Raw genomic sequence first — 22,385 nt, forward strand, 5'->3', positions numbered from 1 at the left:
TTTTCCTTTCTTTCCCCACATTAAATGCTTGTCTGCCCTTACAGTTAAGGGAAAAGCTGACATAAAAATTGGCTTGCTGAAAACTTCCTCAGCCCCATTTGTCACCTTAACCTTGGAACCCAATTGCATGTCAACTCTATGTCCCCTCTGATGCCTGCCAGTGAGGGACAGACTGCAGGTCACTCCCCTATGATCTGCCTTAGCAGCTTAGGTTCTGATCAAGCTTGGCTGATGGATGGTGGTCTGTTGTTGGAAATGTCTCCACAGGGCTGGTCAGGAAATATGTCTTTGTGATATTTCCTGGGTGGCATCTAGTGCTTGGCCATTAGGAACATTAGCAACAAAGAGCTGGGGATCGCTGCTTTTGAAATTTTAAGTTTCTTAGCTTGCAAAACAGCTTCACAAAGAATGGACTCATTCTCATTGTGGTGTGAACCCCATCTAGGGCCCTATAAACTCAGACTAAGATGAACAAATTCATTCACAAAGACTAAGATGCTCTCGCTGTTGTGTGTTCGCTGGTTCATTTCCTCATGTTTCTATGCAGCCCTAGGAGGACCTTGATTTTGACTATCTCTTGCTTTGATTTGCAGCACTCAGAGTGAATGACATGTGCGACCTGGGGTGTCCTTTCTGAAGGGAGGAGCCTTTCTCTTGGAGAGGATCCTCGATGAGCCTGGCCAAGGCCCGGGGTCTGTGTGAAGAGGACTAAGGATTAAGTAGGATGTCAACTGAGACAGAACTTCAAGTAGCTGTGAAAACCAGCGCCAAGAAAGACTCCAGGAAGAAAGGTAAGGCGAGCCGTGTGCCCTTCACAAGGCTGCGTTCTGAGTTAACGCTAGAACGATAGAGAAACAGAGCTATTGCAGCAAATGTTATTTTTCTGGTGATTTTGTGCTCATATTTTGATGGCTATTATTTGCCAAGTCCAATCTCTGGTTCTTTTTGTAAGATGTGGAACCTTTCTGTTTGTGTCCTCTAGCCAGGTCTCCATCAAGGTCAACCCCTGATGTCCTCAGTCCCCAACTCGGCTCCCACTCCTGACTTTTTCCCTGTTGGCATTTGTCTTTTGCATACTGCTCTGCTTCTCAAACTCTGACCACACCAGGCTCCTGAGGGTTGATTACAGCAGACTGTGGATTCCATCCCCAATAAGTGCCCAGAATCTGCAGACTGCACTTGTAATGAGTTCCCAGGCGACGCTGGTCTGGAGGCCGCACTGAAAACCTCGGAGCTATCAACAGAAAGCCTGTTCTTGCTCATTGCCTTTCCTTCATGGATCAGTTCCTGTTGTCCAGGCTGGGTTTTCTGCAACCTCCCGAGCCTTTTCTCCATCCCCAGTGGAGGCGGCTGCTCGCTTGATTTGCTTCAGTTGCATTTTTGTTGTGTCTCTCTTTATTTAAAATGGCTTGTGTTTTTGTGAGTCATCTGGAGTAGCAACTCTTAGAGGTAGGCCCTGTGCTCTGCCTGCACCCCCAGGACTCTTAGCACGTGGGAAATACTTAAGAGAAGGTTCACAGAAAACTCGGGACACAGATAATGAAGATAGGCATGTCCAGGGTCCTTTACAAAGATCATTCTATTGTTATGTATATTTTGGAGTTAGAGTTGGTTCCATGGCTTTATGAATATGCCCGTTGTTAAGTGTGTCCTTTGGTGTGCTTATGTGCTTTCTCTCTCTCTCTCTCTCTCTCTCTCTCTCTCTCTCTCTCTCTCTCTGTCTGTGTGTGTGTGTGTGTGTGTGTGTGTGTGTGTGCATGCCTGCATGTGTGATATATGTGTGTTCCTTTGTGTGATAAATGTTGTGCATATGTATATGTATGTATTGTGGTGTATGTGTGAAACTAAGGATGCCTTTGGTTTCTGTGTGTCAGTGATTCGTTGGATACATCACTGTGCCTGCCTAATCATGTTTTGTGATGGCCTCTGTCTGGCACCTGAGAAGCGCTGGCCATACATGGAATCCACATCCAGCCCCTGGGCTATTAGAACTCTAGGGCTGACTATAAATCTTGTGTTTGATGTTTATATGATACACAAATATTTTGGAGACAGTCTGTTTTATTGCCTGAAACTTCATGTAGACCTTGCTTTTTATGCCTCCTAGTCTAAGAAAAATAGACAAAAAGAAAATGGACAAGGGAACAGGTCTTGAGAGATTGCTGTGTGGGGAGAAGGTTGTAAAGTCTGGTGAGCTCTAGAATTCAAATGCTTTTGCAGTGGAAACTGACAAGTTGTATTTTTGCTTCAAGATTAACCTTTCCACTAAACTTATGCTCTTGAATGTTTAATGCCTTAAAATTTTATCTTAGCGAATATTTTAATGTGCAAAACTCAGCAATCTGAAGAGAGGGTTTTTAGGCTTTCAGCACACTAATTTAAGGACTTGGTCCTGATGGGAGAGTTTAGGCGACCCTTTTACATCCTCCTCACCTTCGCCTCCTAAGCATCTGCATCACTAACATAATATATTGGAGAAGTACCACTTCTTTCTGAGATGGCGGAGTCTGGGCAGGCAAGCCTTAGTTCAGGTTCTGATGGTGCCCTCCCTCCACCTCAGACCGTTGGGTCCACCTCTCCAGCCTTGTTTTCCTTTCCTATAAAATAAGCTATGATAGTATACACTCAGAGGCTGACTGTAAAGGTTAATTTAAGTAAGGCAAATGAAATCTATAGCCTAATCTTTGCGTGCCTTAAATGTTCAGTAGAAGTTGGCAGTTAACGTTCTTGTCATTTTCCCTCGTCTCATCCTCCTTCTCTGTCATCTTTCTGTGACTCAGTTTTATTTTCTATTTCCTCATCATATATCTTGTCTTAGTCAGCTTGAGCTGCCCTTCCACATACCATACATCGAAAGGCTTAAAGCACAAGTCATTTCTTACCGATGGGTATGTGGAGGTGTGAGATGCCAACAGTCCCCTTCCTTACAAAGGCTGTCTTCCCAACTGTGAAGGCCACCTTTTCCCTGGGTCCTGCGGAGTGCAGAGCAACATTCTCATTGGTTCTCTTTGGTTCCATTGCTTTCCCTTCTGTCTCCCTTCCCCCCTTAGCTCCTGCTTTCCCTCCGCATCCCCTCACCCTGCCTTCTCTCCTTCCCCCTCCTCCTCCTACAATATTATTCCCATCATGAAGGTCCCACTATCATCTCAGGTAGCACCTTTGTCTCTCTGTCTGTCCATTCAGCCACACATCCATCCAAAACACTGCCACACTGGGTTTGAAAGCTTCGTGTTCAGGAATTTTGATGGAGTGCAGCTGTTTGATGTATAACAGATACTGCTTCCTTCTCTTTCCTCTCCTTTTCATTTTTTGTCAGCATCATGTTCATCATAACCACAGGTTTTTCTTATATTCTATAACAATGAAGCCATTAACAGGTATATTATTAGTTTGTCCCAGAGAATAATTTTATAATTATTTTTACTTATGCAATTGTGACAAGCAAAGTTTATTCTAGAAGGATCGGTATAGGCAAAAGTACCATAAAAGCATATGAACACATCAAAAATAGAAAGTGAATGTGTAGTAACAATATTTATTCATTACTTTAAAGGATTTGATAATAAAATAAGTATTTTGTTAAAGGCTGCTACCTTGCTCATAATAATGAACTTTAATGGACTAGTTTACACATTGGTTTTGAATCTTGAACACACTAATGTTATATTCTTTAGCTGCTTTTTTGGATTTTTATAGAATCAACATAAATATGAAAATGAGTATTTTTCCTGTTACATTGCTTTGGTAGAGTCTGTCAATATACTACTTAATAATAATAACCACTCTTACCTTTGTTCTGGATCAATGAGAAATATTTTAAATTACATTTAAGAATAATATTTAACTTTTACTAAAGGTTACTAGTTATAACTTTTTTATTTTTTAAAGGAAGTTGGATCATAATATGTTTCTATAATTGCCTTAGTGAATGCAGATATTTTTCCTTTTATTGTTGTGGAATTGTAAACGAATAGATTGTTTACTTTTGATTCCTGGGTCAACTTTACTCAATCACAGGGTATAATTTTATCTACCCTGTTGAGTATGATTTGTTAAGTAAAGAAAGTTTTCTTAACCCATAGTCATCAGTAAAGGAAGGAATTTTTTTTTCAGGTTCCTTACTATACCAAAATGAGAATCAAATGACTCAGTTCTTCCTAGTTGCATTCTCAGGATTGGGGTGCTGGCTGAAGGCAATGTTGGGAGGATTGGTCCTGTGACTAACAGATAAAGCTGTTTCTGGCGTCATCACCTGAGTTGAATCAGCACATGGTACTGAGTGTGTAGAAAGAATCACTGGGTTGGGTGTGGGAAAGAATTTGTTTTTATTCTAGCTTTTCTCCATTTCTGTTGGGTAGCCAGAGATGGTGATGGAGCCTCATCAAGCCTTGGTTTACTTATCTTTAAAAGATGCACATGTGCACTTTTAGATAGGAGAGGTAGACATTTGTGAGTTGCTGTGGTTGTGGGGCCTAGCAATAGCAACTTTTTCCTTTTGGTTTTGTGAGGTCCCAGTTTATCATTGTCTCTCTTTTTAGAAACATCAGCAAATGAACATACTGTCCTTGTATTTGTGGTAAAGGTGTATCCCTGGGCCAGCAGTTAACTACAACAGTGATGAAGACCCAAGTTATTGCCAGTAGAATTTTAGGCTCAAGGCCTCACTAAGATTCAATCAGGATGGATTAGAATCCTGGCCAGTTTATGCTGAGTTTATGGTGGTTTTGGTAGGGCCATAGTCAATTATACTTAGGAAATAAGACTGTTAGCATTGGCTGACCAATTGGTAGTTTCTATAATGACATCATATTCCTTAGGGTTTTAGAAACACAGGGCATAGAAGGGTAATATTTGCAAAGGATTCTTCAAAGATTCTCATCTATTCATACTTCTATCTACTGCTCTTTGCCTACGGTGGTGAGGGATGTTGCCTGTAGCTCACTGAGACATTGGATTTTTGATCATCTTTAGGTAACTACTTTCTGATATATACATTCAGTTTCCTCCAATACCAACAGAATGTAGAAATTGTAGCTCCCTGTACAACTTTGAAACATCCAGAGACATAATTTTATTCTGCCCTTCACAGATGTTTATCCAGCCCCACCCGTGGGCTCAGCCTATATTTGACTCCCTGGGAAGAAAGCAGCACCCCAGGAAAGATGCTGGGCTCTCATTGGTCTGTGCTATAGCAGGCTTCTAGCTGATTCTGACTTCTATAGAGTTTGTCTTTCCCAGGAGAGATAGATTTACTATTTCCTTATTGTTGTTCACTTTCAATTCATCACAGATAATAATTTTTTAAAAAATATATTACCTTTATTCCAAGTTGAATCCCAGTATTAGGCCACAGATAGATTCCAAAAAGGATTGCTGCATGTTTGAAGTCTATGTGGTGCAACTGGAGCTTTAGGACAAGAACTTGTCTCAAAATAACAATAAACACAAGTAGAGCAATGCCTTAAATTCTGCGTACATCTGCATGCGATTAAGTTCACTAGAAGTTGAGACACATAAAAGGGTAGGAGAAATTAGTCGATGGAGGAAGCAAAGCCTGGTTTTCACAGATAGGATCTTGAGAGAAGGAGCTACCAAAGGTCATTCTGTGGGTTAAATGAGTTGTGATCGTGGTCATTGTTAGTTTGACAGAACCTAGAATTGTAGGAAATGAGCCTTTACTTGATGATATAAGTTGAGGTGGGAACTCACCCACGGTGGGTGGTTCCATTCCCTAGGTATAAAATCTTGAGAGAAGGAACTGCCAACAGTTATTCAGTGATGTTAGATGAGTTGTGATAGTTGTTCTTAATTATCAGTTTGACAGAACTGAGAATTGTATAGGAAATGAGCCAATACCTTATAATATAAGGTAAGGTCAGAACCCACCCACTGTGGGAGGTTCCATTCCCTAGGTATGGGATCTTGGACTATATAAGAGTAGAGAATGTGAGCTAAGCACTAGTGTGCATGCATTCATTGTTTTCTTCTGACAGCAGATAAAATATTACCAGCTGCCTCAACCTCCTGTTGCCTTGATTTCCCCACTCTGATTGACTTCACCTTGACCTGAGAGCTCAAACAAAGTCTCCCTTTTTGTCAAGGAATTGTCTCCTTTTGTCAAGAAATTTTCCAATAGTAAGTAGTTATAGTAAACTAATATATGAGGCAGGGCTAGAACCTAGGAATGTCTCTCTGGGTAGAGTACCTTCAGCATAACAGATTCCCAACACCTTCTAGTTTTAGCATTAGCCCCACTGACCTGCCTGTCCCTGTTTTCTTCCCCTTACTTGCTGCGAAGCCTCCTGGTAAGAGTTGGTGCTCTTCTTGCATGATAGCCATTTCAGACAAGCTCTCCCAAATGAGCTCAAGTCTCAAGCTGCCCCTTGGCAAATACAAGAGTAGCATGTAAATCAGGAGACTTCTTTCCATTCCCATGGAATGTTGCAGTCATTACAGTGTACACATTCTGTGGGGTTTCCCTGTGTCTCGGTGCTGGGGGTGAGAAGTATGAAACATTGCAAAGGATTTTATCAGTTAATGGGCGGGGCTGTGGTCAATAGAACCAGGTACGTCTGTGGTACTGCTTTGTCTTGGGAGTTGTTTTGTTGTTGTTGTTTAGTTTGCTTGTTTGTTTGCTTTCATAATGAAGTCATTGTTCACTTTCCTCACGGACTTTGAGCTATTGAAGCCCTAAGTGCTTCAAACCAAAGATTTTGTTTCAAGATGAAATATATCTCCCTGAGGTTGCTCAGTGAGGCTCATGGATGCAGGGTTTGGAGAAAGCAGTGATGGTTTCAGGCCAGTCAATCTTAGTGGTGAGCCTTGTATCGTAATGGATATGCCATGCAGTGGAAAGAGGTGTCATGTTTTCTGAAGTCACCCACTAATCATGAATGTGTTACTGGATGCTGCACTCAGTGTAGTTATTCTATGAGGACAAACTCATCTGCAGAGGCTGACTGGATGCCCTAGGCTAAAGCCTCACTCTAACTGGTTCTCTTAGAAGAAATCTGGGTTTCCTCAAACTGCCATTTGTCTCTCGAGCAGCATAGCCCAAAGGACAACACACCAAACTTCTTGACATATAGTCTTGGCTCCTTTCCTCTACCTCTTTGTAGATGAACCACACTGATCTCCAGGTCCTAGGATGTGCCTGTGTGACCCTAGTATAGAATGTTCCCTTGTGTGAATCATCTCCCTCATCCTGGCCACTTGTTACTGTTGGTCACATTCTAGCATGCAGTAACTATTGCACTGGGCCATTATCCTTAACCTTTCGAGCCTCTTTGCATCCTCAGTTAATGAATCACTATTATCAGTATGTGTGACAAGTTGCTTGTCTTTCCAACCCATTAATTCTTTATCTTCTAACTGTCTTCCTCCTAAAGGTACTCCAAGCTAGCTTTTATCTCTCATCTGGAATATTCTGTAGTCTCCTAAGTGTGTCCTGAGATTTCCTGTATTAGACATTTCTAGCTTGTGTTGATTTGATCAGGAGATTTGATCATGTCAGTCTGCATAAAACCTGCAGTGAGAGGCTCCTGATGCCTCAGCTTATCTCTGTATCTAAAAAGCTGTGTGTCCCGCCCTTCCTTATCTTTCCAGGCACATCTCCTTCTCTTTCTCATAATGGTAGTTCATACAGGGCTCAAGGGAATGAATTTCAATGCACCTACCCCACTGTGTTGCTTTTGCTTCTGGGGATTTGCATGTGCCTTTTCTTCTCCAAGGAAGGACCTCCCTCCCTCCCTCCCTCCCTCCCTCCCTCCCTCCCTTTCTCCCTCTCCCTCCCTCCCCATCTCTTCCTCTTCCTTTCTCCCCCTCCCCCTCTCCTCCCCCCTCCCCTTCTCCTCCCTCCCTCCCCCCCTCTTTCTTTCTTTCTTTCTTTCTTTCTTTCTTTCTTTCTTTCTTTCTTTCTTTCTTTCTTTCTTTCTTTCTTTCTTTGTTTCTTTAAGCTAACTCCATGTATGTAGTTTCAAATTAGATGATTTTCCCCCTGGAAATCCTTGGTGATCTTTTACTTCTCTCCCATCCCATCCTGGGGCTTTCAAAATACCCCTTGCTAATAATCACCGTATGTTAATTTAAGGGATATTGTTCTTTCTCTTCTTTTTACCTATGAGGCTCTGAGTTTTGAAGGGGGGGGGGGGCTATGTATTCACTCATTCCTGCCACTGAGCACTGAAGTAAACACCAGTATTAAAGGATCCCCCCCAGGCATGCAGGAATGAATTGGAACTCTAAGGCACATTGCTCCCCAGGTCTGGGTAGGTCCTACAGCATCTGTCCCCACTCAGGTCACCTCACTGGCTGCAGGTCTCCAGTCATATTTCTCAGCCTCTGCCATCACCTGTGGGTTCCTCACACAGCACTTGGCAGGTGGCATAGGGCAGGAAATGCTCAGTGAGTTAAGTTTTTATAAAGTAAGCAGGGGAAGGATTTGCATAAGAAGAAGAAAAATAAAATAAAAAAGAATACAAACATCTCTCAGAAGAACTGTGCCTCCCAAGGTTCTTGTTATATGACATTCAAAATTCTTGCCATTCCCGGAGCCTCTCCTCCTGTCTGGGTGTGTGTCCAATCATGTCTGGTGCTGTAATTTAGCATGATGTGGCCCATATTGATAGTAAGAGCTATACGATTTGCTGTATTAGTTCATCCCATTGCTTCATTAAGCTCAGTGTGCTGCCTCTGGCAGTGGCTGGGCCTGAAATTTGATGTTGGAAGAACAAAGCCCTTCACTTTAGCCCTTTAAGTCCTCAACAGAGCTGTGAGTCAGGCTTCTCAGAGTGTGAGGCTGTGTGCGCCTTCTCGGAGTTAGAGGGTCTGCGTCTTTGCACATAATCAACAAATGGCCTGGAACACGGGGCTCTGTTATTTCTGTGAGTTTGGTTAGCAGACGTATCCAGGTGTTCTGGGATTTCAGAAATCTCTCCTTCTGTAGCATGGTCAGAGGACACCTGCTGCAATCCTAAGTGTGTCTACATAACCCATCAGGAAGCGTGCCACATAGGTCAAAGGTGGTGGCAGAGAATGCAATGCCTTAAATTATCTTTACAAAGAGGGCTAGAGAGATGGCTCAGTGGTTACACACACTTGTTCTTTCAGAAGAGCCTGGCTAGGTCCCTTTGAAGAGCACATACATAATGGCTCATGGCCATGGAAAACTCCAGTTTCAGAGGGAATTCAGTGCTGCCTTCTGGTCTCCACAGGCACAAGTGTGACACACACACACACACACACACACACACACACACACATACACACAAACACATACACACTTTTAGATGAAGCTCCCAAATATATAAAGTTTTAAAAACTACACAGAAACCTTACGTTTCAAAAGCTTCAGAGGGGAGTTATATATGCTCGATAGCATTATTTTCCAGATGAGGAAGTGTATGCTCTTAAGCTGAGATGTTCTGGGTGACCCAGCATGCATATGGAAAACAGTCATCTTAAATGTCAAACTAAAGGATCCACTGCATAGTATTTATGCACTACACCATAGTATTTATCATTCTATTCCACTGTGTTCCAGCAGTGACTATTTTATAAAGCTCAGCCAAAGCTCAGGTCCCAGGGGCCTCCTTCCCACTGCGAAGCAGTAACTTTGGATTCTATTTACCTTCATAAAGAACCCATTTGTGATTGTAGATTCTTCCTTCTAGTTTGGGGAACACCATCATTTGAGTCCTTTACCTCCCTTGGCTGGTCATCCTGCTCTAGGGAGAACTTGTATGCTAATCGTTAAATCAGAAGCAAGAAAAACCATGCAGGGACTCACACATTGGACGGAGCCCAGGAGATGATGAATAGCAGACCTGAATCTTATCATGTATTTCAGGATGATGTACGGTACTGTTAGAAACTGCCTTTGACAAATGTGCACGGGAAGGGGAATTATCTCCAACAATGAAAAATGTTCTTATTATGTGATCCTAAAAAGGATCAGGACCCCGATCATTGGGAAGATGATCATCCCTACATCCCTTATTAACAGCAGTACAGAAGCATGTGTTAAAGACATTGGGCATTGTACCAAGGCAGTGATGGATAACATGAGTGTTGAAATCAGGTCGGATGAAGGAAAGGCTGCTTGATGCAGGTCCAAAACTTACAGCTCACTGAGGTCTCTTTTCGACCCTTGCTTCATGAGCATCTGTGAAATTTGTTCTGTCCATTCTGTCAGTATTTGATAGCTTTTAGTAAGTTCAGTGTTATACTTTAACTAGTAGAAAGTACATGGTATAAGTTGGTAAGGAATAAAACAGATGTGCAAGAGATTTTCTACCCTTATTTTGATTTTCTTCCTCACACTTTGCACCCCTATGCTCACCTTTATGTTGAACCTGTAAAAGTCATAGAGATTCAGCAGCTCTGGTCTATAGCCAGAAGCTGGAAGTTGGGATTTGAACCTGAGCAGTCTGCATTCATACTACGTTGACCATATAGTATCCACTAGTGAAAAATCTCCTGGGATTCAGAGTGATGGGTCAGATGAGCATGTGTACAGTGGTAGAAGAAGCCCTAATTGTATTCTTTACACAGAGCAGTGCTGTCCATGTTTTTGAAGTTGGGATATAGCATTGCTGTCTATTGCAAATTGACCTCTACTGCATTCACAGTTGTCCTGGAACATACCTGTCCTGTTAGCATCATGTGGACCTATCTAGTGAAGGTGACCCAGAATGGTTAGTTAATTTAAGAATGCTAAAACGCTAACCTTTTAAACACAAGACTCTATGAGATTTCTAACTCCTGTCTCCTTTTTCTTTCTATTATTTAATTGTCTTCCAACCCCCCCCCCCCACTGGTTTCACATATCCATTTAAAATGTTTTGTTGAGGTCAGGCAGAGTGATGGCCCTACAATACTGTGATCAGGTCTTGGACTCAAGGATTTTAAAAATGTGCTACAAAAGATAGAGAACTACAAGGCAGTTGTAGTTGCTGGAAGTAAGAGGAAATCACATAGCAGAAGAAATCTATAATCTATGTGCTTCCCTGGGGTTAAGAGATTTAAAGAAAGGTCCTTGGGGTTCAGAATGCTGATATGTTGTGAGTGCTTTGTAAAATGCTAACATTCCACAGGCTACCCATTACTCTTCAAGCATTTACATGGGTACTGTGAACAGCAAAGCGTACCCTTTCCCCAGAGACAGATAGGCCTCCTTGAATGGTAACTTGCTCTTCCTCCTTCTGCATTGCAGTGCCTTGTAGTTAGTATATTTTATACATTTCACATTATGCACAGGGTCTGGTACACACTATGCATTCATTATGCATTTGTTGAACATTAGATCAGCCTTCATTATATAGGGAATTCTTTGGCCTTTGGCTTGTATTTTCCTAGAATCAACCATTTATATACCATTAGTTTTTCTTTAATGTTTTGAAATAATCATTGCTGTGGTTTCCCCTCCTGTTCTCAAAGCTATAGATTACAAATAGATTTTTTGTATGATTTGCCAATGTAGATCAATTTTAATGGCTACCTCAAGTGCCCTAGGGAGTGTTTGTAGCCCCAGCATTTTCTATAGCAAGCAGTTAACAGTCAAGTATATTTCCTTCTTATGCTTTTTTTTTCTTACTGTACATGAATATATAAAGAGATAAATGGAGAACAGGATTCAATTACACGTTTGCATACATATTATTTATCACTAAAATCCTCATCTAAAACATTATCATACAATAAAAAATGGGATCATCATTTTTAAATGTGCTAAGTGATGTACGTTTCTTTGATTTTTTTTTTTCTCACAGAACCTCTGTCCTTACCCCTGTAAATACCGTTGTCATTTTTCACGGCTCCATTTTGTGATGTGTTAAGCATTCCTCTTTTGATAGTTGATAGTTCGCATCGCCTCCTATCTTGAGTAGATTCAGTGAGGACTGTGTGGTGCATCTAGGAGGGTAGAACTTGTTTTCCTACAAGGAGAAGAAAGCAGCTGCGGGCTGGGTGCCCTTTAGCTGGACCCACTACTGTAGTGTGATGCTGCCATTAAGATTCACCGGTGGATGTCTGTGAGAATGAGTGCTTTTTGCAGTTCATTTTGCTTCTAACCCCAGCTTATCAACTTTAATATGCTGTCTTGGTGCCTTGGGTTTTTTTTTTTTTTTTTTTTTTGGTTCATCTATTTTAATGTGATGGAATGTAAGAATTGAGTTCACTTTTGTTTCCTTACAAGGACTTTAGGGGATTTGGGCTGATAACCCATCCTTCGCCTCTCAGGGATTCGAATTTTAAACACCCCCAAAATACATTTTTTTTTTTTTTTGATATCTGCCATCAAGTGATTAGTGCAACTATTTAGTTCTGGTCCTGTTTCCTATTCTTAGTAGATTTATTTTCTCTCCTTAGAATTCTACTCTCACCCTCTCTGTCTGGGAGACTGGAGATGTCATTTAAACATTGCTTATTAGGATTCCATTATTTGCCTCATATACAGTCAGCTAAATCAAAAAGTCAGCCAGTGTTTTTAAATTGCAAATTTAAATGACAATTTATAGACCAGGTCTACTGGAAATTTTCTGTCCTTGGCATCCATCAGTGCCTATGGGTGTATAGTTTTATACTCTCCTCCCTTCCCTCTTCCCTCCCCCCCTTCTACCTCACCCCTGTATGCACACTACACCAGAAAGATCAGAACTGCTTTAAACGAAACAAAACATAGATCTCAGCTGAACTGTGGACAAACACCCAGACCTTATTTAAGGTTGGTTCCTTCTTCTCCCTTCCCCCTTCCCCTTGCTTGTGCCTTAAAGGAAAACCTTGCATTTGTTGCTTTGTGTTAAAGTGTTTTGAAGCTATATTTTAGATTCATAAATATATACACAAATACACATACATATAAAATACATCCAGTGAATACCAAGAAAGTACCAGCTTCAAGTGTCTCAGTTAGTTTTCATGAAAACAAAAACAGAAACATAACAAGACAAAAAACAAAAGCAAAAAACAAACAAAACAATGTGGCACTTACATCATCGTTGATATTTATAGAGTGTTTCTTATTCACTAGACTCCATTCTGTAGATTTCTTCCTTTAACGTGTGTAACATAATCATCTTGGGTATGTATAAGAGCTTGAAGTTCATGGGAGGTGACAGAGAATTACTGAGCGCTGAAGGTCAAGCAGGATAGAGCTTTTTTGCTTTTGCCTTATGACACTTTTGACCACAGCAGCCTGTTTTCATTCGCAGGGGGGAGGATTTGGAGTCTGTGTGGTTTCTCTGTTTCATAAAAATGACAAGTTGAAAAGTCTTCTCACTATGCCTTGCTGAGTTTTAATTTTTAGCAGATTGGGTTAGAAGAGGCAGCTTTAAACCTTGAAATCATCTTCATTTATCGGTCCATTTTCTCTGGGATCAGAGTAGATTGGCAAAGCATTATGATCTTCCATTTCAGAGTTGAAGGATCATCCGTCCTGATGGATGAAATCATCTCTAAAATCCTTCTGGAGCTGGTCGAGGGGTTGGTCCATTTTAGAAAATGCCCGTGTTCCCAGCAACCTTAAAAATGAAAGTTAATGGGATAAAGTTTGCATCTTGAAGACTGGGATTTAAAGGGCGAGCCCACAGCATCTATTGTATCAGACTTTCCCACCTAAAGCAAGAGGTGGAGTGTCTGTTGCTTTCTACCCAGCGACCTCCAGTGTCAAAGGCAGAGGTGCAGACTTTGTTCAAACAGGAATCAAAGTCATGGGGAGCTGGGGAGCCTGTCTCAGACTGATGGACAAAGGTTGAGAGGGAGTCTTTAGCTCACAATGCAGGTTTGTTCTGGTTGAAGGAGATCGAAGGAAGGAAGGAAGAAAGGAAGGAAGGAAAAAAGAAAGGAAGCCAGCAAGCAAGAAAGCAAACTAGGTGGTGCCTGGGAAACACAGGGCTGGATCAGCTGTGCACATAGATATCTAGCATCAGGCAGCTCTCCTGCCATTAGCCAGTTCTTCCTGTGTGGGAGGAGGGCTGTAGGGTACATGCTCGTGGGCCACATCACAGCAAAAGGATTCATTCACACTATATGCACATACTAGACATTTCTATGTGACACCCTTTCACATCTCCATCTTCCTCCCACCACAGACAGACTAACCAGATAGATTGCTCTCTACAAGTCACCCACGCTCCAGAGGCAAAGGTGGGCAAGTGGGTGCCTACTAGCTGCTCTGCCAAGTCGGCCCAGTAATTCCTAAAACACGTCAACCTTTCTTGGTCTACAAGGTCTGGAGAATAAAAGAGAGGAAGAGAAAGCAGGTACCATTTACTGTCTAAGGAGAAAGCCTGGTGTCACGCTTGTACCACTCCCAATGGAAGGCCATTTAAAGATGAGGTGGGTGTCTGGTAGTGTGAGGATTGGTGTCTAACACTGGAGAGCCAAGCTGAAGTCTACTAAGAGGAGCAATTGACAGCTCTTATGATTTAGCTCTCTGCCCTGCTTATCATACATATCCTACATCATATCATATGTATATGTATATGATGTATATGTATATGATGTATAGGTATAGGTATACATATGATATATATGATATATATGATGTATATGTATATGTATATGTATATGTATATGTATATGTATATGTATATGTATATGTATATGTATATGTATATGTATATGTATATGTATGTATGCTATATCTTCCCTGACCCTTGCCTGTGCAGCCCAAAGCCACCATAGAGTAGGTAACCAGAAGACACAGTCATCCAGAAGGAGTGATGGTCGTCTTAGGCAGTGAGAAGTACTTCCTGGTGGCAACAGGAAGCAGTCATCCTACCCCAAAGTGATTGCTTTTTTCCCTTCAAAGTGTGGGCAGAAGTGAGTTCCCACAGTGCCTTTCATGTACACTCATGTGATACATTCTTTGATCCCAAACTTTTGGAGGTCTTGAATCTTCAGGAGCTGCAGCAGCTGCCCATATAATAGCTGTCCAGTGCCCAATACGTTAATGCAAATTAGCTTAGAAAAGACGAATACATTGGGGACTTAATGAGCTGAGCTGGCCCTGTTCATTCAGCACATGGACGACAGCTTTTTAAGCTGCTGAAGCTAAGGAGGTAGTATGAGACTTGTGCTGTCTGGGGAACAGCTTGCTTAGGCAATTTTTACTGAAGATTCTCAGTAAAAGACGTTGGAAGGTTTGTACATAAAGACACACCTCTGTGTCCCCTATTGCCTGCCGCCCCTGCCTCAGACTGTGCAGAAAATGCTCTGAGTGGTTGAGATAGGATATGCATGTTATTGCAATGGGCTGAGTGTGATTCTCCATCCTTGCATGGAGGAGCCCAGTGCTGGAGTTACATAGGCTTCCTGGTGCTCATGGGACTCAGAATGCTACAAAGCCACATGGGGGAGTGCTCCTGTGAGAATACAGTTGTGCTCTCAAGCAGGGCCTTGGCACAGCTTGTCAGTATTTGGTAGAGGAATGAGTAAACCTGTGATCACCAGCCTTGAGCTTTGCTTCCATATTTCCGAACATGTTGAGTAAAGATGGGTGGTTTGTCTCTGACTCCTCATTTTTCTTGTATGGCTTTAAACCCCGATCACACCTACATATTCTGATTAAAAACTCTGATCTAATGCATTTATTACGTGGTACATGTAAACACACAGCAAACATATTCTAATAACTTCTATTAATAATGAAAAAAATAGATTGTTTGATCCACCTCGGTTTTCTTATTGATGAAATGGAACCCATTTCATTTGCATCCCGGGTTTTTATTCAAAACATGTGAAAGTCTGGTTCAGGGCTCAGGAAGAGGCCAGTGTTGTCATCATTATTGGATGACTTTTAAGACGAAGGCTATGCCCACCAAGCAACCAGAGACTGTGCAGGGGAAAGGACAATGTCAGGCTTTCCCAGGCACACATAGTACCTTTCCTTTTCCTTTCCTCATTCTTTTTTCATTTTTCTCAAAGACTTGGAGTTTTCAGAGACCTTGGGTTACGTTCTCTAATTTTTACAGAAACCGACTTGCATGGTTCTCATGGCCTAAAGCCAAGCCCACTTTACCAAAATATATAAGAGACAAGTAAACAACCAACCCCCCCCCCCAAAAAAAAAATAAACCCTTAATTTTTTGATCTTGTTTCTGTGACAAGAATGAATGTCTATAGCCTGTCACCATAGGTGATTTACAGAGGATGTCCAGGTAGTAGCCTTTCTCTCACTGCAGACCCATTTTCCCCTTAGGGTGATCACCTCTGAGTCTCCAGACCATGTCCTCCTCAGGATGGAAAGAGCTGGTAATCTCAAGATGAGAGGGTGAAGGGAATAGTCCAGAAGGAGAAAAGGCAGGGGTTACCTTCTGTATTGTGGAGTGGGAAAACACTGTTCATGTGCTCAGGATAGCCAGAGCACCCCCCTCTGGCACACCTTTGTCACACCTCTCTAAGAACAGAACACCCCATTAGATGTACTCTCCTGTCAGACTGAGCCAAGCAAAAGACACAAGTTCTGTTGCTCTTTAAAAACCAGCTAAAGGTGTGTCCTGGAAGTGTAGGGTTGGGTTGGGTGGGGAGGGAGGGGGTATAGTCATGTCTTGAAGCCTTGTCTGACAAAATAGCTTTCTGTGGGATCAGGGGTAGGCTAAGAAATAGGTTAGGGATGCTTGCCGCTTGTCTTTGCTTTCTGATTCCGTCTTCACCCATAAAAGCAGGGAGGACAAAGGAAGAGACACCCATAGCAGGAGCTCTCTTTCCCCTTCTGAGGACAGGCTTGGGAGTCTCCCATCTCATAGGCGCTCATGAAGAACTGAAGGCAGGACAAAGGGAGAAACCTGTTCCCTCCTCTGGCAAGTGGCTGATTCTCTTCTGTCACCCTTCACTGACAGAGAGCTGCTTTGGCCCTGCAGAGTTTCAGTTTTCTCCCAGGCCAATCCCTTGGCCTTACTCTAGTCAGACCTCCCACTACTTTTGTTGTTCTAATCCCCTGGCTGGTAGCCACCTCCCACTCTGCTAATCCTTGAGTGACTCCCCCTTTCCCTGGCTTTTCTGCCTTTTCAACCCAGTTGTGATAGTTCTCTGCTTTAAATTCCCTCTGAATAACTGTCCAGAGCTCATTTTGCCTGACTGGGTCTCCCTGGCTGGATTCTCTGTGAATCCTAACCCCACAGTATTTTTGAACTAGAACCCTGGAGAAGCTCCTTAACACAGAGAACCCCTTATCTCTGCCTCCTACCCCCATCTGCATTTGGAATGAGGCTATAGGTGTGTAAACTCCATCAGAGGGCACAGTGCACAGTAGGTGTAGGAGTGACTGCTCTTGAGTTTTTACATTCAGAAAGCCATTTCCTTTGCAAGGAAGAAACCTGATGATTTTACCTTTTTTGCCTCCTAGTTAGTTGCCATACACTTGACACATAAACAAGTAAAGAAACTTAACAAACTGTTTCTTGACACCAGGGTTTGGATAGTTGAAAGGCTCTGCCCACATCGTCCCAACACTCCTCAAAGGAGGGTTGTGTGGGTTTTCTGGTGCCTGGGAAAATTTTATTGCCATAACTTTCACAGATAAGAAACGTCACAGCTGCCCCTGGGATGTGCACCCACGGGTATGGCTGCCACCACTCCCTCCCTCCTATATCTTACCAGCTGCAACTAAGTTGGGTTGTTTTGGGGGGGGGGCATTGTTTTGTTTTTGTTGTTGGTTTTTGTTGTTGTTGTTGTTTTGGGGGGTTCCTTTATTAGGAGGAGCAGTATTTTTGTTTTTGGTCTGTGCAATCTCTACCATTATTTCGTCTCTCCTCCTTCCCCAGAGTGGTTGCCCAAAGCTGAATCCATGGCCATGTCCCAGACTGAGGCTCACTCTGGGTGAACACAGACGGCTCCCTCTACCATGGTTCCTGGAGCCAGACGCTCTTGCTTAGGGGCAAGAATCATAAGGTTTCATTAGTCACACTTGCTAAAAGCACAAACCCTCTCTAGTGGGCTTGTCAAACATGGAGAAATCCCGGTGTGTAAATATTTATGGATTAGGAATCAAATATTAAATATTTACCTCAGCTTTGTGGAATTATCAACGATTTAATAAACCCTGTTGGGACTTGGAATGGTGGTGGTTAAAACCCACTCTTATGTTTAATTGTTTCCCTTCCCCCATCTCCACCATGCAGTGTGGGGAGCTTGAGGTGCTGCTGGAAGAGTCAGCATTTGGATTTTACGTTTGGATCTGCTTTCTATCTCCAGTGTTTCCTCTGGGTTACATGGTGGGTGGCCCCGAGAGGGACTCTCATAGGACATCTCAGCCCCATAGTTGTCACCACCACTATGTGTCATGGTCACCCAAAGCTGCTTTGAAAAACTCAGAGGTAGGTCTGTGTCAGCATGTGACAGAAACTTGAACACATGCAGGATGCTAGAAGGTTCCCTACAAAGACTGCCCTGGGAGGCCCAAGGCTGTGAGGACAAGAGGCACCCAGGTCTGAGTCTCCTCTTTGTTATTGAATAGCTACACACCTTAGAGAAAAAGCTTCTTAAGCTCAACAAAGGCTGGTGTAACAAATGGTCTCAGGCTTGCTCACTCAGAATGACTTGGATCTGGAGACCTAAATATTGGCAAGGTTGTCCTCTAGGTGACAGGAGAATCTGCCCTGCCTTCCTCAGCCTTTGGTGATTCCTACTAGTCCTTGCTTTCAACTCTGTCTTTAGCTAGTTTCCCATCTATGTGTCTTAGAGTATAATTGACATTAGACTTCAGGCCTATCTGAATGGTAAAGAAGCATCTGAAGATCCGTATTTTAATTGCAGCTGTAGAGACTGATTATCTTTCAATGTCGATTTTAAATATCTTTGTAAGGTCATTATGTTGCCTATACACTGTGTAAAAGGCTACTAATGTCTCTAATTGACACCAGATTGGGTTGCTGTACAGTAAGTGTACATACACTTACTCAACTGTGGGTATTTTGTGATCTTGTGGAAGTTGGCAGTTAGAATGCCCCTTGGTATCCTGGGAGCCATCCGCTTAATGGTGGCTTCTTCTATTACAATTCACAAAGTGTGGTTCATATTACATATCCATGGTCCTGCAGATATAAAATATGTCACTTCCTAAAACACTGGGCTTGGGAGTAGGCAACACAGCCATTATAGTCCCATGTGATAAGCACCTTTGTGAGGGGAATTGACAGATGCTGCTGAGTGACTGGAGAAGACTTCCCAAGGGAATGTTGTGGGCTCTCCTTTATGCAAATCAGTGGGTGTGAACCTCTCTTCTTCCTAAGGTCTGTTGGTCACCAGCCAACAAGAAAGGACAAGAATGGGGTTTCCTATGGAAATGACAACCAGGATCAGCTTCATAGAGGCAGCTTAATTTTATTTAGGGTAAATCAAGGGCTATATAGCTTTTGGGGAAGTGGGTAGGGCAGATACATCATTGGCTACAGTCTAGTTCACCTCATTTGTATGGAGAGGCATTCCAGAAATTGCAGGTGTTTGTTGGACAGGGTCTTGTCAGGAGAAGGGAAATTGAACCTTTAATCTCACTAAGGCAATATGATGTTCTGCAGGTAGAGGGTGGGGGTTTCAGGCTCCCCATACAAGATCAGAGAAGAAGTCCTGCTCCTAAAGGGAGTCCCCCATTTTGCAAGGAGCTCAAGAGAGCCTTTTGGACAATGGTAGTCTTTGACCTTAATTATTAGCAAGGCACAACAGATTGGAACAAAGGGAAGGTACACCTCATGCCTCCTGAGAAGCCGCAGGTATTGAATGTTCAGGAACTAGGTTTTCTTGGAGACAGGAGGAAATTAGGAATGTTGGAACGTGGAGTTCTGGGAGCCGAGCTGTTCGGGTGAGGCAGCCACAGGAAGCAATGCCAGATACCATGTGATGCTCACAAGAAAAGTAGGAATCCCATCTCACTGGGGATGAAAGGGTAATTAGAAATTAGTTTACCTACAACTTGTGTCTGGTTAGTGAACAGCTCAGATCCTTGCCGCCTCGCCCCTGGCAACATGCAGGCTCTTCTTCATGTCTTTCTTCAACTGCTTGCAATGTTTTCCTCTTGTATTTTTATTCCCTCTGTATTTATTGGGAGACGCTCAGTCCAGGACCTCAGCTCTAGTGAGTACCTCTGGGCTGCCTTAGACTTGGCCCTCTATAGCCTTTGTTCAATGAGTTTTACTGCTGTGGGAATTATCTCACCAAGCAACAGAGGTGGATGGAATTCTTTCTGAAGTCTTCCCTGACCCCTGTGCTCCTGAATTGAGTCTGTTTACATAAGAAGGCAACATTTGCTTTAGGGGGTCAAAGTGTACACATACCAAGCTGCACCTATTGTTGCTGATTTCTCTGGGGGCTGGGGACTAGTTACACGGAAGCTCGATTTCCAGCTGTCACATGCTTTCTTATTGGTTTACATGTATAGATCCAGTTATGTTTACCATCCACACGAGTGCTGCATTCTCAATAATTCATCGAAATGTCGTATGAAATTAATCTACAGTGAGAACTCAAACCTGACTCAGGCCAAACCACCGTGCCCAGGAATGTCTTTGTTAACTGACAGCATCCATCTTGAGTTCTTTTGTTTTTGTTTCTTTCTCGTATCACATGATTTACGAAGTCTCCTGTAAGAAGAGCCAGATTGAGGAAATCATTAATCTCTGACAATTGTGTAGATATAATTAAAGATATATGATTAGAAAAATACCTGCTATCTCAAATTACTTCCTAAAGGAACAAGGAGTGGGGACAGAGTGTGTTCTATTTAAAATGTCAGATAGAGGCACATTAGCTTGAGTAGTCAAAGCACTATGTATCTGTCAGTCATAGAAACTGACAATTAACTCCATAAATAGATTTTACAGGCTGTCATACAAGAACGTATATCTAGCACTGCTGAGGTGCATGAAAGGTAGAGCTGTATTGGCTGTGCTGACTCACAGGAGACCAGAGGGTATCTGAGGCAGAGGATGAGCTCTTTGGAGCACTTATGTGGTCCCTGGAGGCCTTGGGAATGGCTCACAAAAAGAAGGAAGCTCACTGTTTTCTTCCAGTACTTGCCCACTAGCCCTACCCTTAACTGTTTGCATGAACTCTGGCCACTCTCCTATGTCTCCCCGACCCATTTCCTTATCTAAAATGAAATGGAGCTAGAGGAAAACTGAAAGAGGAAATACACATAGGTTAGAAGTTGACTTTCTGTCACTAAGGTGGCTTGTTGATAGTAGTGACAGCTGAGCTCTTTCTATAGGCACCAATAGATGGTCAGAAGGCATGCTAAGTCCAAGGCCTCAAAATGTCACTGAGAAATGACAAACCCAAACTGGAACTTTCTTCTATCCAGTGAGAAAGAATGCACAGAAAGAGGGTGTTAAGGGATGGGGATGTGTGTAGATCTACCCAGTATCTGGGCTCCATCCCTGCCCTTCCTCCAAGAGCTCAATCTTGTTTAAAACACACGACACCTGTGCCCCTAAGAGTCCTTGTCCACAAAATGGGGTAGATGATTTTATAATCACATTCTCTTCAAGGCTGAAATAGCAAGAGCAGCTAATACCAGGGATATGCATAAGGAAATTGCAATGCCACTGTGAAGCTCATGATTGGAAAATATGACCATTGTCAGACGGGGAAGAAGACAGAAGCAGGTCAGAAGCAGTGCCCAGACCCCTGCCCATCCTCTGTGCACAGGGAGTGTAGCTTTTGCTCACTGTGTGTTTTGTTGGTTAGCTGTATTTCATCTACACAAGCAGGAAGGTTTTGTCTGTTGCTTACTAAAATGTTCATATGCCTAGAATCCTTTCACTTGAGACACATTGATAAAACAAAAGACAATAAATATCTTATATGTTGAGTTGGTTCTATTTTAGGTAGTATAATGAGGATTACAGGGAGCAGGAAAGACAGAAAAGAAACATGGAAGCTCATTTATTCTTTCAGTGTTCAGTTGGCTTGGGAAGGTAAGGTAAAAAAAATTACTAAATGTGCTGTATAATACATGCAAAAAGCACACACACACACACACACACACACACACACACACCACATACACATACACACATACATACACACATACACACACCACATACATATACACCACACACACACACACACACACCACACATACAAACACACACCACACATACTCTCTCTCTCTCTCTCTCACACACACACACACACACACACACACACACACACACACACACACTCACACTCATACATACATATACACTAGAGCTAGAAAGCATAGGCAGTACTCTTCCAGGCTACAATCTAAAAAAGTTCAAGTGCTCTTGGGAGTCTGCTTCCTGATACTACAATTGGCTAATGTCCTGCGGTCTACATAAATAAATATCAGCAATGTGCAGACAGAAACACCCGGATGCGCTCCCACCTTCAGCAGCCAAAAGAATTCTTAGTCTTTTAGAGACCTGGAT

General features: G+C 42.6%; 1 protein-coding gene across 4 annotated transcripts in view; it reads left to right on the forward strand.

Annotated features, from left to right (window-relative positions):
• Positions 1 to 724: 724 nt before the first annotated feature.
• The window catches only part of DAB1 (DAB adaptor protein 1), a gene marked incomplete at both ends in the record, with an annotated part of 238,912 nt that continues 217,251 nt past the window's right edge, over positions 725 to 22,385 (forward strand). For all 4 annotated transcript variants that reach the window (XM_080921819.1, XM_080921821.1, XM_080921820.1 and 1 more), the window contains one exon: positions 725 to 791. In XM_080921819.1, coding sequence (XP_080777945.1) covers positions 725 to 791 — 67 coding nt within the window. The remainder of the gene's footprint in view (positions 792 to 22,385) is intronic.

The sequence above is a fragment of the Micromys minutus genome, assembly GCF_963924665.1.
Source record: "Micromys minutus genome assembly, chromosome: 9".
Classification (NCBI taxonomy): domain Eukaryota; kingdom Metazoa; phylum Chordata; class Mammalia; order Rodentia; family Muridae; genus Micromys; species Micromys minutus.